This window comes from Triturus cristatus, chromosome 2_2 (assembly GCF_964204655.1).
Source record: "Triturus cristatus chromosome 2_2, aTriCri1.1, whole genome shotgun sequence".
Taxonomy (NCBI): domain Eukaryota; kingdom Metazoa; phylum Chordata; class Amphibia; order Caudata; family Salamandridae; genus Triturus; species Triturus cristatus.
The window spans coordinates 307,191,221-307,208,551 of NC_140582.1; the positions used below are offsets into that span (position 1 = coordinate 307,191,221).

The 17,331-nt window shown below is 42.8% G+C and overlaps 1 protein-coding gene across 5 annotated transcripts in view; it reads right to left on the reverse strand.

Annotated features, from left to right (window-relative positions):
* Nucleotides 1–17,331, reverse strand: part of SVEP1 (sushi, von Willebrand factor type A, EGF and pentraxin domain containing 1) — a 1,063,460-nt gene that overhangs the window by 165,787 nt on the left and 880,342 nt on the right. For all 5 annotated transcript variants that reach the window (XM_085641350.1, XM_085641349.1, XM_085641348.1 and 2 more), the window contains one exon: nt 14,128–14,250. In XM_085641350.1, coding sequence (XP_085497476.1) covers nt 14,128–14,250 — 123 coding nt within the window. The remainder of the gene's footprint in view (nt 1–14,127; nt 14,251–17,331) is intronic.

Sequence of the window (17,331 nt, forward strand, 5' to 3'; positions counted from 1 at the left end):
AGTAACAGACGTAGGGTAAGATGGGATAAGTTGGTTGACAACCCCAAGGAAATATCTGAACTGTATGCTAGGGTTAGCCCAGTATTGGTTGATGTGGCTGCCCTTATTGAACAACAGCCTGTGTCTGACTTCTTCGAAAGACTGGGAGATTTTAATAAGTTATTATTTCTTAGTCTCTCAGATATCTTAAGTCCCTCAGGCCCTTGTGGGAAAAGGATACGAAGGAAGCTATCCTGGTATAACAGGACATGCAGACTAGCGAAGAGCGAACTCCTTGATGCATTAAAAAATAACGCAAGCAGGGAAATTATTCAACAAAGGAGGCAAGTATATCGGCAGCTAATCTACCATGCCAAGCTTGAGTGGGGGAACGAGAATTGGGCTAGGTTAACAACAGCCCTAGCGGTTAAGGTTGCACGGAAGTTTTGGCAGATTGTGACCACAGGCTCAGTTGATCCCGACCCAGCAGTAATGCCGAACATTGCTGCAGAGGTATGGGAAGAACATTTTAGCACTCTGTACAAGGGGGACAACTCCTGTTTGGAGGTCCCTCCGGGTGATAGGTTGATGAGTTGCGTCGATGGTTCAGAAGTGATCACTTTTACCCTGGGTGAGGTCCAGGTTGCTATATCTAAACTTCCTGCGGGCAAAGCACCAGGGTTGAATAAGGTCCTGGGAGACCTTTATAAACATGAATATCTATGGTGGTGAATTGTGGGGACACAAGTGTGCCCCTGCAATTACTGCCACGGAAAACAAGTTTCTTAGGCAGTTAGTTTCCCTGCCTACTAGTTCACCCCTTCTTCCCCTCAGGCTTGATCTGGGAATAAGATCATTAAAGGAGGAACTGGGCCTGAAGCCTTTAACTTTTTGGAGGCGCCTATGGGTAACCCCTGAACTTTTTAGCTATAGGCAAGAGCTTAAGGAATTATTAAAAGTCCCAAATATATGGAAACTCCCCTGGCTAAAATACATAAAGCAGGAATTTGAGAGGTTGGGTTGCCCTTTACTGTGGACAAACCCGGGCTTGAAGAAATATATCGCGTGAAGACCTGGTTAACATGTATTATGACTATAATCTGTCTGCTTGCTTATTGAATGACCAAATGGGGACAATGTCCAGTACATTCATAGCAACGAAAGATTATTATAAGATGGAGACTGTTTTGGATGACATTAGTCACATTGGTCTAAGGAAACTCTTTCTCCAATGGAGATATAACTCCCTACCAATAAGAGCCCTTACTAGTAGATGGCATCCATCTACCAGCAAAAACTGTCCAGCCTGCACTGAGGAGCTGGAGAATGACATCCATGTTATGTTCTTCTGTCCTTCCTACCTGAAGCCCAGGAAGAAGTGGCTCATTCCCCTATGTAGAAATTGGGGGATTAGGCATTGCTTGCTCTCTTATCGAATATTAAAAACTGACCTATCCCCAGTAACTGTTTTTGCTGTAAGTAAATTTTTAGCTGCCATGTGGAATATTAGAAGAAACTTTGTGGTAAAATGAGACTTGGTGCATCAATGTTTAGCTCAAGGTGCATGAAGCCTACTAATGAGGAGTGGGATTTCCGTTGATTTTATGTATAAACGAAGAAATTGCTATGATTAATAATTGTGATGGGAAAATGTATTTTAGATTTTATACCATAACCTGTAATGATCTGTTTGGTAATGCATTGCGATTTCTTTTATGACATTTTTAAGTCGAAATAAAGATAATGAATGAAATTAAGAAGTACAAGCAACAGTCGAAAGAATCAGACAGAGCAGTCAAACGAATGACAAGAGCAGACCAGCGGGAGTACATGGATACCTTTGCCAGCCAAACAGAGGAGGCAGCCAGTAGAGAATGAGGGAAAGTCTTCGCAATCATGAAGATAGTCAGTGGAAAATCTCGTGCAACATACAACACCCCTATCATGGAAAAATGAGGCAGATTACTCACAACCAAGAAACAGCAAGAAGCACGCTGGGCCCAGCACATCAAAGAATTCTTGAACAGGCCAATAGCTACAAGAAAAACAAACATCCAAGAAGCAGAGACAGACTTGGATGGAAACACCGCCCCGCCACAAAAAGAAGAAATCTTTGCTGCTATCCTATCTCTAACGAAAGGAAAAGCTCTTGCTCAAGAAAACCTGAATGCAGAAACGTTCATGGCAGACCTTTAAACATCAGTCAAGATCCTCCAACAACAGTTTACACTGATTTGGGAGGGAAAGTAAGCACCAGATGACAGGATCCAAGGCATCATCATCATGATTCCAAAGAAGTGAGCATTAACAAACTGTAACAACTGGTGTGAAATCAACCATCTGTCAATCCTCAGTAAATTCCTGCAGAAAATAATTATACAGCGCATTTCTGATACCTTGAGTCAGCGGTTAAGAACAGGCCGGGTTCCGCAAGGGCAAAGGGTGCGTTGATCAGATCCTTAATCTATGCAACATCATAGTACAGTGCACTAAGTGGCAGAGACAATTATAAATCTACTAATTGATTTTGACAAAGTCTTTGACAGTATGTACCTTGAGAGCCTCTGGAGTATACTGAGAGCCATGACATTCCACAGCAGATGACACTTCTTATCAAGAGTTTCAACAATAATTTTACCTTCAAGGTGGGAGATAGTGAGTATAGTTTTGAATTCAAGACCGGTGTGAGACAGGGATGCTCTTCAACTTAGTCATTGACTGGGTGATGCAATGCACAACTGAAGACCACGCCAGAGAGAACAGATGGACCTTATTCTCTACACTGGAGGATCTTGACTGCGTGGATGACCGAGCCTTGCTGTCTCACACTCACCAGCATAAGCAGAAAAAGATGTCTCAACTTAACACCTATGCACAGCAAGTGGGAATGAAGATCTACACAAAGAAATTTGAAGTCACTCAACACCCCAAACCGTTCACCAATCAAAGCAGATGGAGTGGCCTTAGTCCCGACTGAAGAGCTCACTTACTTAGGCAGTACTATAAGACAGGATGGAGAGACAGGGAGTATCTAGCAAAAGGAACCTCTAAACTGACATATATTGAGTTTAGTATGGCCATCTATGGCTCATAAATCCTGCAACCCCAATATCAATGACATACAACAAAATTAGTCGCAAAAATATATATTTTTATTAATTTTTCTTTGTACAAAAATATTTTATACTTTTTACATTTATTTTATCATTTTGCTGTTGTACAATACTTAAAACGTCAAGTTTATTATTGTCTACACATCCATTTAACAGTGAAGCAATTACAACAAGCAGTTACCTAGATTACTGTACAGTCACAAATGATTAAATGGGCAGTAGTCACGTTTCGTTTCAACACTGAAATCATAAATTGACATTTGAATTATTTCATCAGTTCTTTTTATGCAAAATAGGTAGCCACCAAGACTGTTCTCAAATCAAAATGTGATTACTAAAAACACAAATAACCCCACACTCACCATCAGCATTTCTCTCTCACCATTCTAACCTACTCATTCGCACTAACACTCATACATAAAAGAGATTCAGTCATGTGGGGAATCCAAAAACAGTCTAACTAGAACAGACTCTATAATTCTTAGTGATACAAGTAACACCCATCATATTCCTCTGGTGTATCTGTCTATAGAGGGACTCTCCACATATATAATAATGGTCAACGCACGTTTCGGTGGATCTTCATTTCAACCACCATTCTCCAGACCAAGAAGAAATCAAAAGGAATCTCAAATGGAGTGGCCAGGGAATATCGAAGAATAATAATCATTTTCAAATGGGCCAAGAGTCCTTGCAAATGGTGAAACAGGGCCTACTGAGGCCATGTGTTAATACTCCTGTAAGAAAGGATGAAGGTTCAGTCCTATTTGGAGCCTTCAAATGGGCTGCAACAGGGATGCATACTGTAGCAGGTATAATGGGTGGGTGCCTTTCATATGTCAATTGGGCATCTGTCGTGCTAGCTTCTAGAAAATCAGGAACATGTCTTCAGCCTGGCCCACGCTGCCGATATCGAGAGTATAATCAAGAGCAGGCTGAACAGGGCCAGGAATGTCTTCAGGATGCTGAACAATGTGTAGAGGCCATCTCAGTACAGCACCAACCAAGTTGAGGCTTTATTAGAACTATATTTGTCCACACTCTTGCATGGCTCAGAATGCCGGCAAATGATGAAGATAGGCATCACCGAACTCTCAGCCTTCCACACCAGCAACCTGAGAAGAATCTTATGCATTTTCTGGTCGAGAGCCATCTCCAACCAGGAACTGCTCACGAGATACAAGCAAGAGAGCATGGATGCCATCATTATGAAAAACAAATGGTGATCGATAAGACACACTGTCAGAACAGAACAAGATTGCCTCACAAGAACAGCTCTCCACTGAATCCCAGAGGACAAACAACAGAGAGGCAGGCAAAAGAACACCTGGAGGTGAACAATGGAAAAAGTGTGAAGTTGCTTTGAGGCATTTATGCTCTTCTCTGGGAGGCCTAAATCTAGAAGAATCTGTCACAACAGTGACTTATCAACTAAATCACAGGCTGTTTTTAGATTAGTAAAGATCATGAACAACCTCAAAGTGCTTTAGACAAGTATTTCAGCCTTATGTTATATGTTATCATGGACTGGAGGATAGTACTTTCAGCTTTTCTAAAGCCAGCTTATAGCGGTAACAAGATCCTATTCTCTTCGACGCAGGCTTCTAGGCAATTGAGTAACAGTTTACCATCGATCTTTCCAGTGCCATCAAGTAAGGAGATTGGATGATAATTTACAGGGTCATTGCAAGAGCCTTTTTTTTAAGTGGGATGATATCTGCTGCTCTCCAAGATGCGAGGACATTCTCTTGTTCCCAAACTGCGCTGTATGCCATTGTTAGAATAGGTACCCAAGTTGAAAGTTCTTTTTGGTAAACATCTGTTGGTACTCTGTCCGAGCCAGGTGTTTCCATCTGCTTTTGGCTGAGGATGGCCTCACAGATTTCTCCTTCAGAGAACTTCCGAGAAATCCAGGCAGGACTCTAGTTGTTTCAGAGACGGCTGCTGTAATCTTCGACCTGGACTACTGGAGTTTCTCTCTGGACTTTGAGTAATGGGTCACCTGGTTAGTTCGGCTGGCCGGGGAAGTTGTTTTGTATATCATGGTGCTTTCCTTAGTCAGAAAACGTAATGCCTGTTTTATCATATTTTGTGGGACTTTCGCAGCCCCATCTGATCAGTTCCCAACAGCTTCTAGTATTTTTGAATCTGAGAGTCTCTTTGAGGGTCATGTGTGCTTTGTGTTTTCATACTTTTGCTTATTCTGATTTTGTGTAGCACATATTGCTTACATTAGCACAAAGGCTATTGTTCTATGCCCAAATATATTTCTTATTTGAAACTTCACATTATTGCAACTAAGTAAAGGAGAGACCAGAATCCATGGACTAGGACAGCAAGACGTAGCTCACATAAGAATATCTATGTCTTTATAAGGTGTTTTTTTCTCATAATCCACAGATAAAAAGGAATGCACAAATCAGCTTGGTTTCCAAAAAACTAAGGCTGAATTGCTTGACCCACTTGGTACATTGGCAATTACTTTACTGATTTCCTTAGAAGTTTGCACTTGTTATGTTTCCTCATTGCTTGGTAGCCCAAGGTTTGAGAGGTTGCAATCAACATTTTGAGATTTTACTGCACTGCATTACTGCCTCCTCTGCGCCAGGATTCAGGCATATGTCATTGTAGATTATTTAAATTTATGTGGAAGGAGGCAGACTAAACTATGATAGATATTTTTTTATAGACATCAGTTTGTAGATATATAGTACCCTTTTTAGGTCAACCTCTTAGATCTCTTTTGTGGGGTATGGCACACCCACAAAATTGCCATTGGCTGTTATCTGGGTCATTTACAAATGCTGTCTTGTAATTGGTGCATTTGTTTAAATGTCTCTCCTCTGTGGGCTTAGTTCCCTCGCTGGTGATTTCACTAAGACAATGTTTTGCTTGGCCATCACACTTTACAGCATGTGATGTCCTCTCCTTTATCCTCCCTTCTGGTTTATCCTCCTGCTCGGCCCCCGCCCCTATGTCTTGGGCTGTCTCCTCCTCCTCCCTTCATTGCCTCAGGCTGTCTCCGTTTCTTCTCTCTGCGTCTCTGTCCCCTTACTGTCTCTCATACCTTTCACCTCTTAAAGGCAGACCTCTGAAGGTCACTGCCCCTCCCCGACTTGCTGTTTCGGTGCTGGCGTCGTTCTACCGCCTGTTATGATGTCCCCCTCTCATTTCAGCGCAACATATTGTCGACTCTGAAACTTGCAAGCAACGTGGGGAATAGTTATAGCAGCAGAGCTCACTCGACATGTATTAAAGATCGCTCTACAAAGTACCAGGTGCACTTACCTGCTATGGTCACTACCAGCCTCAGTGCAGCCACGCGAACCGGCAGACACTTAGCCTGCTGTTTGCAGTGCCTTGCCTGACAGTGCCACTGTTCACGTTTCCTCATGTTATGTTTTGTATTGTACCCCAATATAGGCCTGGGTAGTCACCTAACCTTTCACCTACATTTTCCCTGCCATTGTACTACATAACGTTTTTTGGTATTGACTTATTTTCCTAGTTAAGGTACTGCATAAATGTCGTGTGGTTTTCCCAGAAAACTAGCCATATTTATTATGCATGAGGATTCTCAGAATCCATGCAGGATTACTATCTTCTGCATATTAACTATGTATAAGGGTCATCCCTTTCGTCGACCTCGGCCGACATGACACAGCAAGGTAGAACTCCTGAGGGTACCTTTTGGGTATATATACACCATATCTTTGCTGGGGCAGGCAGAGGAGAAAGACTTTCATACTAACACACTGACGTGAGACTCTGAGGTTCCTACACGCTCGCAGTGGTCTGACATCCCTCGCGGGGTGTCCATCTCGAGACCAAGACAGGGTCCCACAGTCTCTCACTTCAGGTAATGGATTTGGCTTCAGCCTAGGGAGATTCTTCACTCTAAATCTACATACATGCTAGGTACACTTAGGTACATCTAGTTAGGGTTGCATCGTAGGATTGCGCATTATTACTGTCATGTATTTTTATACCTGCCTGTATTCAATGTTTTAGCACTATGGTAGGAATCTACCGTCCTTTTACTCTATTGGTACTTATAATCATTTATATCTGCTTTTGTCTTATGGTTGTTTCAGCACACCTATTTTACACTAGAATGACGTTGGTTCAATAAATTCTTATTGAAAAATGTCCCCACCGTTTATTCTGTGTATTTCTCTGAGACAAAGTGATCGCGAGTGACTTAGTGAAGAGTACTGTACTGTTTCCACCATCCCTGATGGGACAGAGTTATCATGTTCAATAGTTGCCAAGAACTACTCTCTCCTTGGTAAGAAGAGTTTATAGTGGCACTGTGAGCTAGCTGGTATACAGGCCAACATACCCGGTGGGGGTGTCTGGAATCAGTCTGGACACCAATCCCACAGTCTATGTTGTCTAAACGCACAGATCCTATATGGGTTTATAGGAACTACACAAGACTCAGGGGTGCTTCCTAGCCTCCAGCTGCAGTGCGTGCTGTCTGCTCCAGTGCCTTACTCTCCTGGCGGGCATATGCAGTCAGCTGCCCCTGTATACTTCACTGCCCACGTGTCGTCAGAGTCCGAGGTGCGTATCTACCCAACCGGAGACAATAACCAGGCATGCTCGGGAAGCGACACTTTCATGGGCTGTTGTAGTGAAAGTGCATACAGGGTGTGTCAACAATGTTCAATCTTGTTCTCTCAGATAAGTCCCTGTTCACATGAAGATATTCACACACTGCATGGGAGTGGGATGATTCCACTGGAATTTTATTTTTATTTTTCTGAAAAAATCATTTACCTTTCTATTTGTTCGGCACGGTTTCATTACAATGTGGTTTATTTATTTACCTAACCCCCGTCACTAGTCCCTCTTCTCTGTCTATAGCCTTCAATCTGGCTTTGTGACTATCGGCTCTTTTCAGTGGTGGATGCTCCCCTGTGTCCATGAGTATTGCGGGAAGTATTGTCACATGGAATTATATCATCAAGATATTGCCACCAGTATTTGAATATGCTGTATTTCAGACAAGTGCCTGTGCATGTTTAAGGTTTTTTTTTAACAATATTTTAGATTTAGGGGTCTATTGTTAATCAAAGTTTTAGGCAGGGCGTCTTATACAATCTCTTGCTCTCACAAAGCCACTGAGGTCCTTGCTAGACAGTATTAAAATAGTTTATGAATATTAATTGAGTGGGTGGTACAGATAAAGAAGCTTACTTTACTATTTAAATGTGAGGCTTTCTGACATGTTGGAATAGGTGAAACACCATCATTTAAAATTTATAGGCACACCCTGTTCTGCTTTGTTGTTGACTTTCTGCCAAAATTGTGCCCAAATAGTTATTTTCCTAGTTGTGCTACATGGTCATAACCTTGTGGTGTTTGGTGGCACTGAAATTCCATTTGGTAAGAGCAATGCCAATTATGTTCATGTCTGCAACGTGAAATACAAATGTTGGGCACTCCTTAGCTGGTGCCTCACGCTACTCTTCTCCTAGTTCTCTATCCTTGTGCCTCATCCTGCTCTTCTCCTCACTCTCCATACTTGTGCCTCATTCTGCTCTTTTCCTCACTCTCCATTCTTGTGCCTCACACTTCTCTTCTTACTTTATGTCCTTGTGCCTCATGCTGTTTTTCTACTCCTCACTCTCATTCTTTATGCCTCAAGCCACAGTTTATCTTCAAGTATGGCAGCTGCTCCTTTCTTTTGTTATGTACGGCGTGGCTCGCCCACCATTTCTTATTGATTTTGAATAGACTTTAACATATTTCAGTTTCAGGAGTGCTGCGCTTTCTCGACTTGCCCTGATTTTATTTATTTCCCCCCCATGCTTTGCGTTACTAGCCCTACCCCTACCCTTCGAGCACAAACATAGCATTTCCATTCCCCCAGCCCCTCCCTTTCGGTTGGCATAGAGTGAGGTAACAAGAGGCACACAGCATCACTCAGCACTACCTCAGCATCATCTCTGCATCAGCACAACGCACCTCAGCATCACCTGAGTATCATTCATTGTCACCTGAGCATCACCTCCACAGTAGCACACCACCATCTCAGCATCCCTCAGCACTACCTTAGTCTGACCCCGGAATCTGGCATCTGTTGATTCTCCCCTAGTGTACTTCAGGTACTATTTCCTAACCTCCACTCTTCTGTTGTCTTCTTGGTTATATCTAAGGTAACAAAAATGCTTAGCACTTTTTTATTAAATGTTTTTAACACGCTGTACAGTAGCCACAATGCTCCACAACATAGATTAAACATATTGGCATAACCAATAGCTCTGGCTAAACACTTATAAGGTCCCAAAGGCGAAACCTATTGGCTATGTCTATGCTTGTTATCTATTCTTCTGCTACGATTACGGATTGTATCACAAAACAATTTGACAGGCACAATCACATGTGCTTGATATAATTAAGGACAAAGAAAATATAGGGAAACCCAGTTATCCAATGACATAACCAGTGTATCTGTTGGGATGGAAAAGTCAGCTGAATGATAAAAGATGTGCACCCTTGCCCCGAATGCCCAACTGCACTGTTGTCTGGATCCCTAATTTTGATTTTGTTGTCATATGCACAAACGGATCACGCTTGTGAGCCATAACATAAGCCTGTCTCACGGATTGCAATCTTGTTGGACCATAGGGACACCCAAGGCACTACTTTCATAGTGGAGGATGGCCTACCACCTTCACCAAGTGGTAAGCAGCATGAGCATGGTGGTGACAGCATACCATGCAGTGTTGAGTTGGAGTGAAAAGGTCCTTATTACCCTGTGCCACTGGAGTGAGGCCTAGAGACTTATTGACATTTTGAGAAGTTCTTCTGCTGTGTGCTTAAATCACCCTTGGCCTACATCAGGTAGATATGGAGTGCTGGGCAGCGCAGGAATAGTGACTTTAAACTGGATGTATGTGCCTGGGAAGAGTAAAATACAGCAAGAGAGCAGTGGTGTGCAGTACATGTATGGTTACTGCATGTAGTGAGTATATGTATGTCTGTTAGGAATACATTACATGAGAGATGTGGAGCTGTGCAGGGTGGGCCTGATTCACATAGGTAGAGGTAGACCAAATGTTTGACTTAGACCAAAAGGCTAACTTTACTACTTTTCGGTATTCATAAAGGTAAGTTACTACTAGTAAAGTTAGACCCCACGTCAGACATATGGCCTAAATTTACCTTTGTGGATACCGAAAAGTAGTAAAGTTAGACTTTTGATCTGAGTTTACCTTTGTGAACATCGAAAAGAAGCAAAGCTAGACTTCTGCTCTAAGTTTACCTGTTTGAATATCAAAAAGTAGTAAAGTTAGACTTTTAGCCCTAAGTTTACCTTTGTGAATATCGAAAAGTAGTAAACGTACAGAAAAGTATAAGTTTACCTTTGTGAATCGGACCCTGTTTGCATAATGAAAGCAAATAGGAACAAAAAGAGAGCGAGGAAAAAGAAAAACTTGTCCTCTTCCCCAATGACTTTAGCAAAACAAAATGGACAAGTTTTTGACGATTCAAAGCAAACGTTTTTTGCTATCACCTTATGGAAAACTTGAAAGGAGAGAGCACAACTGCTGTGGAAAAAACCCCTCACCCACCTACCTAGTAGGTGGCATGCTTCATCATTGGGGCCCAACTGGATTGCCTAGTACAATCCAGCTGTGCTACGACGCCTGGATTACAGCGGAGCAGGATATTGAGCAGAGAGTGACGTGCTATGTGAGATGTAACTATAGGTTAAAAAAGTCTCTGAGAAATGCCCTTTGAAAAAAACTTTTATTAGAAGGATCCCAGGACTAATGTTAAAAGGTTAAGCGGGATATATAGTTAGGAATATTATTTTCCTGATATCCCTTGTAAATAAGGTCAACTAGTTTCAGCCTTCTGGATGGTTCTAGAGGCTTTCGTCAGGACCAGAAAAAGGTGAATGGCCATAAAAACAAGGTTTAGGCCACGTGTAAATATCAGCACACACCCTAAAGTGTGCTGTGAGTGTAGTGGTAATGTACTCACAGTATCTCCGTTTGAGAATACTTGGGTAAAGAGGTGGTTATGCCTCTGGTAACCGATCGACGTTGAAATCCCCTCTTGACCATTTGTCAGGGAAAGTAAGGTCCGAGGTACCTAGGACGACGATCGGGTTCGCTTGTTCAAAGCACATTGTAGGAAGGGAGAGAGAAACTCCCCCTTTGCACTTCAAAAGGGTCCTCGTGGATTCAATGATAGATCACAAGGAAGGGGCCTGGACACATCTCAGAAGGAGATGTGGCTGATAAGGGAATCATACAGAGTGGGGCTGGGAGCCCAGGATTAACCTTTTGATGCACATAGCACTGTGGCTGACATCCAGGTGTGCCTTTGTTATGGGACTACCAGCTTTGGAGATTGCCCTGTGAGAAAGAGGAGTGCGTTGGAGGGAGGGAAGCAATTGGGTCATTGCCTGTGTGCAGGAGTGATTCAGTGATACCTTTGTGCCAGAATAGGGCCTCCATGAACTGAGCAATGCATCCAGTTCTTTGTGGGGTGCGCCAACCTCGGACCACCTCGTTGCAATGACCCCATATGGCAGAGGGGACCACCGTTAAAGTGATTCTGCTGACCATGTGAGCCAGGAGGGACAATCGCAGTGAGGGGTATTGCACTGGAGCCCGTGCTTTGTCTAAAAATACCACAGAAACCCCGTATGCCAGGAGGGGCTGCAAGTACTGCGTTTACCTAAAGTTCTGGCTGTTGTCCGAGAAGAATAGTAGCTGAAACGGGTTGGGTTGAGTGCGCACATCGAGGTCTGACCCTGACTGACACTGAGTGCTATGTGGGCACGCAGAGGAGTACGCCACACAATCACTAGGCTCCAGTTGGGAGCTGAAGATTTTCATCCCCCCTGTGTGGGGAAGACGGGCTTACCATGTCCACAAAGGCTGGGAGAGTCTCCCATCACTGGGAAAAGCTGGCAGTGCCTCGAAGGAGAGAACCTGCACCTGCTGGATGCTGCTGCATGTACCAGAAGCAACCCAACCTCTCCAAACAAAACAGGAACTTGCAGGTGCCTGTGGTCAGAGCACCCACGAGACACTGAATGCTTCCGTGCTGTTGGAGTGGGAAACACTTGAATCGGGCATGTTGTGCTCCGGGGGACTCACTGCTTAAGTTGTTGCACTTTTGACTAACTACTAAGAGTCAAAGGGGAACTCTCAGTAAGGCTTACTAGTGAGCATCCCCTGATGCAGCCACCAGTGAATGGAGAATAACCTTGATCACATTACAAAGACGAGGGTGGGACAGAGATTTGCCAGAGAAACACTAGAGCCTCAACCTCAGCAGGATTGTGTTGTTGCTTATCAATGTTGTTATTTCATTGAATTCAAATAATTAGAAATAAAATACTTCTTTGTCATTCAAAAATAAGTATTTGACTGGACATTGATTTATACACATCACTGAGTGCACTTTGAGGTATGAGCAGTGTTCCCTAATCTGTTCTCCCTTAGAGAACCTTTGACTACTTGACCACAGATATGTCTGAGAGTCAAGTGAAGAAGGGGTACTTGGCCCAGTTGCTCAGGATCCATAGTAGGACAGGCTCTAGGACATCAGGAGTAAATGGCCTCAGCCACCATTGTTGGGCCCAGTAGCACCTCCATGCCCCATGGCCATATGAGAGGGGCTCTGACAGTATCATATCATTAAACAAGATAATATTTCCTCAGAAATAATATCAACAAACATTTAATGGTTGAGTTCATGAAAAAACACACGCCCCAGGACAAATAAATGTTCAAGAATGTATTCCTTTAGTTACTAAATCGACAAAGTGGTGCTGGCTGGATACATCAGATACTGGAATGGTGCAGTGAGCAGGCACAAGATGGGACAGAAAATATATGGACAAGTATATATAATAATCACACAGAATCATAATGGTAATATGTAAATACAATGGTTCTAACCAGTTTATAAACATAACCTGTGTTGTAATTAGATGACATTTTGACCTAAAGCAAAAGAGGTTAGGTCTTTCTCAGGAGAAAAAAGATCACTTGAAAGTGACCACAAAATGTTATGGATGGTGACAAATATCCCAGCTCAATAATAAGTGCAGTGCTGAGTAATTTACAATTACAGTTTTGCCTGAAGAGAAACGGCAGGAACAAAAGCTGCAGTTTCTGCTCCCTCCTTTTACTTTATGCATCTTTACAATTTTCAGGGCTGGAGCACAAAACATTATGCTTGGTGTAAACAACTTTTACCACCATATTATGAAAAAAGATTTAAGGAGGTGGTAATATGTCTCATGAATATTTGTTGTACGTCATTTAGCTGTAGTGGTGATGTTTTTGTGTGTTTTCTGTGCTGTTATGTGGTTGTGGTGCATAATTGCAATTTAGTGTTGTTTTTTGTGATTGTGATTCATGTTTTGGCTGTTTTGCTGTGTTGTGCTCTGTTATGTTTTAATTGTTTTGTTAAGTTGCTCTGTGTAGGCAATATGGTATCTTCAGTTGTTTACTTTAGAGGTGTCAACAAATGCTGCTACATGTTCAGCCAAATGCAGCACATGCCTTTAAAGAACCTGTAACAAGTAACCCATTACCATTATCTAAAGTGATAACATGCAGCACCGTTGGCTATTCAACTGCTTAATACATCAGCCTGCCCAGAACTGTGGCTGAAAGCTGTCCTAATTATGCACTTTTAAGAGCCCACTTTATGTGCTACCTCCATCAGTGCTCTCTTTATGTAATACACCCAGAAATACATAATTTTCCCGCAGACTAGAAGCCCTGTCAGAGAGATACCCAATACTTTTAAATAGTACTTCCAGATGCAGTCTTTAAAATATATTTAGTTTGGCATCAAACAGTTTAAGAAAACAAGTCATTCAAATATTGCCTTTCTGACAATGATGCTTCAAAACTCCAAGAATACAGGAAATGTTATTGACTACAAAACATGCAGGTTCCTTGACATTTCTACTAAACCAATCAACTTCTGCTCAAAAATGTTAATAAACCATCCACTTTGACACTTTTCTGCACCATAGATATGATCTCACCTGCACAAGTTTTCCCATTTCCTGTATATGGAGGGATACAGGTGCATATATGGGATCCATTTGTATTGAGACAAGTAGCATGCAGCTTGTCACAGTCGGAGCCCAGGGCGCACTCATCGACATCTGAAACAAAGAGCAAATAGGATAATCACAAAAACCCTCTTTCATGTAGGTAGGTTTGGGATAATGCAGGTTAAATGCTCTTCTTCTGTACATTTAAAGATCTAACTAACTTCCCTCTTGTCAAATTTTTCTGTGTGCTAGGGCATGTAAAGTGGCTTATACATTATACAGTGCTTTTTTAGCATGTAGCTTCACTCTGTAGAATCAGGACCATGGGAACACTAAGCTTGCCATGCAAAGACAACATTCAGACCCTTACAAAATTTGCACACCATCATGTTATAGAGGACAGAAATGTATGATTTCGTAAAAGCCATCAAATTCAACCTGGCAAATAATGAATAACCCTCCGAGTGAAGTAGTTGTACACTATTTCAACATTTCAATTAGGCCCTCAGTTTGTTCTAAATAGGAAAAATATTTCTAGGTTGGAAATTTACATCTGACCCAAGTTTCACACCACACCCTCAAATATCCACTTTAGATCTTAAATATCATTTTCAAGAATGCGTTTAAATGTGTTTAAAGTAAATGTAGAACCCCGAAAATGTAGCTTAAAGCAGCATGCTTGATGGATGACAGGAAAAGGTCACCAGTCATGAAGTAAAGTACTTTAATATTTTGCTTACGCTCAAAAGGAAAACTTTGCATAACTTGAACGGCAAAATTACAAGTAAAGACAAGGGACCCCTTGCAGACGCTAAATGACTTTAGACCAGCTCCATGTTAATAGTTACCAGCTCTCCTATCGGTATACATTTCAGACCATTTCAATTCTATATATTACAGATGCATCCACTAAGTCCACCCATGTCTGTGTTGTAACTAACTCAATAAGTGCCTCTCTCATTTGGATGTAGGATTCCGCAGCCTCCTCTTTTAGTATCAGCAATCTATATCTCGTTATTGTTGGTAGTAACTCACACAATAGGGCCCCGCAATGTAGAGAACCCATCCTTCTCATCCTGAGAGCTCTCTCATAGGATGCCAGCCAGTCGTTTATGTCATCCTCTTCTACAAACTTGGGAACTAATCCCTTAGGGAACCTAGAATCATGGACACCACTTGTGTTCACCTCTGGTTCTCTGTTGCTGCCCCTATTCTCTTGTGGAGCTAACCCCAACTTGACCATCTGCTTGGCTACGACCAGTTTCTTCACTTGGAGTGGCAGTTTCTCATTCTCAATCTCCAGGAGGGTTACTTGAACATCCATGTCTCTGGTTTTCCTTGTGGAATCTCAGCTCCTTTTACTCCCACCTAGTGAGCCACTCCTTGGTCTAATCCTGGGACCACACTCTCAGTGTCCCCCCTCAGTATAAAAACGTTGATGTCCTCATCATAACCAATGTCAGCAGTGAGGTCTTCTGCCAACTGGACCTGGGCTATCCTTGCCTCTTCCCATTCCCTTCTTTTTGACAGTCATGCCTAGCCCAAAGTTTGCCCTCCGGCACATCCGTCTCAACTTATCAATTTTAAGTGTATACAGGGTAGCCAGGTTAACTACCATGTTAGCCATCGTTTAAGCCTTTGTAAAACCTTTTCCTAATTAAGACAAGCATTGGCATAGCCAATAGGTCTCGCCTTTGGGACCTTATAAGTGTTTAGCCATGCAACAGTTGCGTAACTAAATACTTATAAGGTCCCAAAAGCGAGACCTATTGGCTATGCAAAAGTGAAAGTGATCGCGATCAAACATCAAAGTGGCCGTGCGGCCGAAAGTGAAAGTAATCGCGGTAAAACGCGGCACGCGCGCCCGCGCACGTGCACTGTAGCTCTAGGCTGGCCTGGTAGCACTTTTTGGAGCCCTCTCAATAAGTCTCGCCAGACCAGCGCATGCGCTGGGTCAGGCGAGACCTAAAAACTGGTTGTTGACTCATTTGGCTCTTGGAAAAACAGTGCCTAGTACATACAGAACATTGCCCAATGTTTTGAAACTGTTTCTTTGACTCTACTTTAGTATGTCCTTTCTGTGGTTATCGCCTTATTAATTGTCTGGTACAGCCAAACACAAGTTCTGGATCCCACTGCTAGACACCAATGTGAGTATTTGGGGGTATTATGTGATATGGCTTTGGGGGCGTTATCCTGTAATACACTCACAAAAACTGTCTTGGGTCCAGTCAGGCTCATTGGTAAACCTCAACGCTGGGTAGCTGTGGCTTCAAGTAGCAAGGCTTGACAAAAGAACACTGTGTAAAGCATTTAACAGCACCAAACCACAGAATAAGAAAGTCACACAACAAGAAAGAGAGGCAACAACAATTTATACAACTATTCCATATTTTTATGAACCGTTAGAGTCCTTGATCTTCAAAATCCACTGCAGGGTTCTGGAGATATAGATTTTGGAATAAATAAATAAATCCAACCACAAACAAGCATTGGTCAACAAATAAACGTTACAACCTTTTGAATAGTTTGAAACAGTTCGTTCGGCGACTCCAACCCAGGTTAGGCAACCAAATCCAACATGGCGGAGGTCTAGGAGTCCAGTAATTCTACTTTGGGAAATTATCTGGCCACCATAGCCTTTTCCAGTCAAGTTCCAGCCTTTAGGATTAGACCACCATAGACGATAATGGAGTGGTCCTGATGCTGGGGATGCCGGCAGAAAAGATGTTTAAAGATGCTCTTGGTGCTGTGCGGACGACGGGGGTGAAGTGTGGTTGATCCCTCGGTCCATAGGTGGGTTGAGGTGACCTTGACCATGGCACTTGGGGTCCCACTATGTCCTGTCTGCGACAGTAGAAGCCCAGCTGCAGCAGTCACAGTGAATATGCTTTGTGGGGGCTAGGGTCCCTCTTGGGTGGCAAATTTGCCCTCTGATAGCACTCCTGTGTTCGGCAGACACTGGTGCAACTTTTGGCTATCTCAGATTAGTCTCTAGGCATGCCCAGCGGTGACCAGTGGGGATCCCTCAGGAGTGGCTACTGTTTTATCGGTTTGAGTTTCCACAGCTCTGATATCCCTGGTGCTGTTCCTGAGAGAGAAGGTCGCATCTCACTCTGCTGCAACTGCCTTTGTTCCTGTGCCTAGGAGTTCACACATCTCTCCAGGTGGCCAGAGAGCTGACTGTGTGCC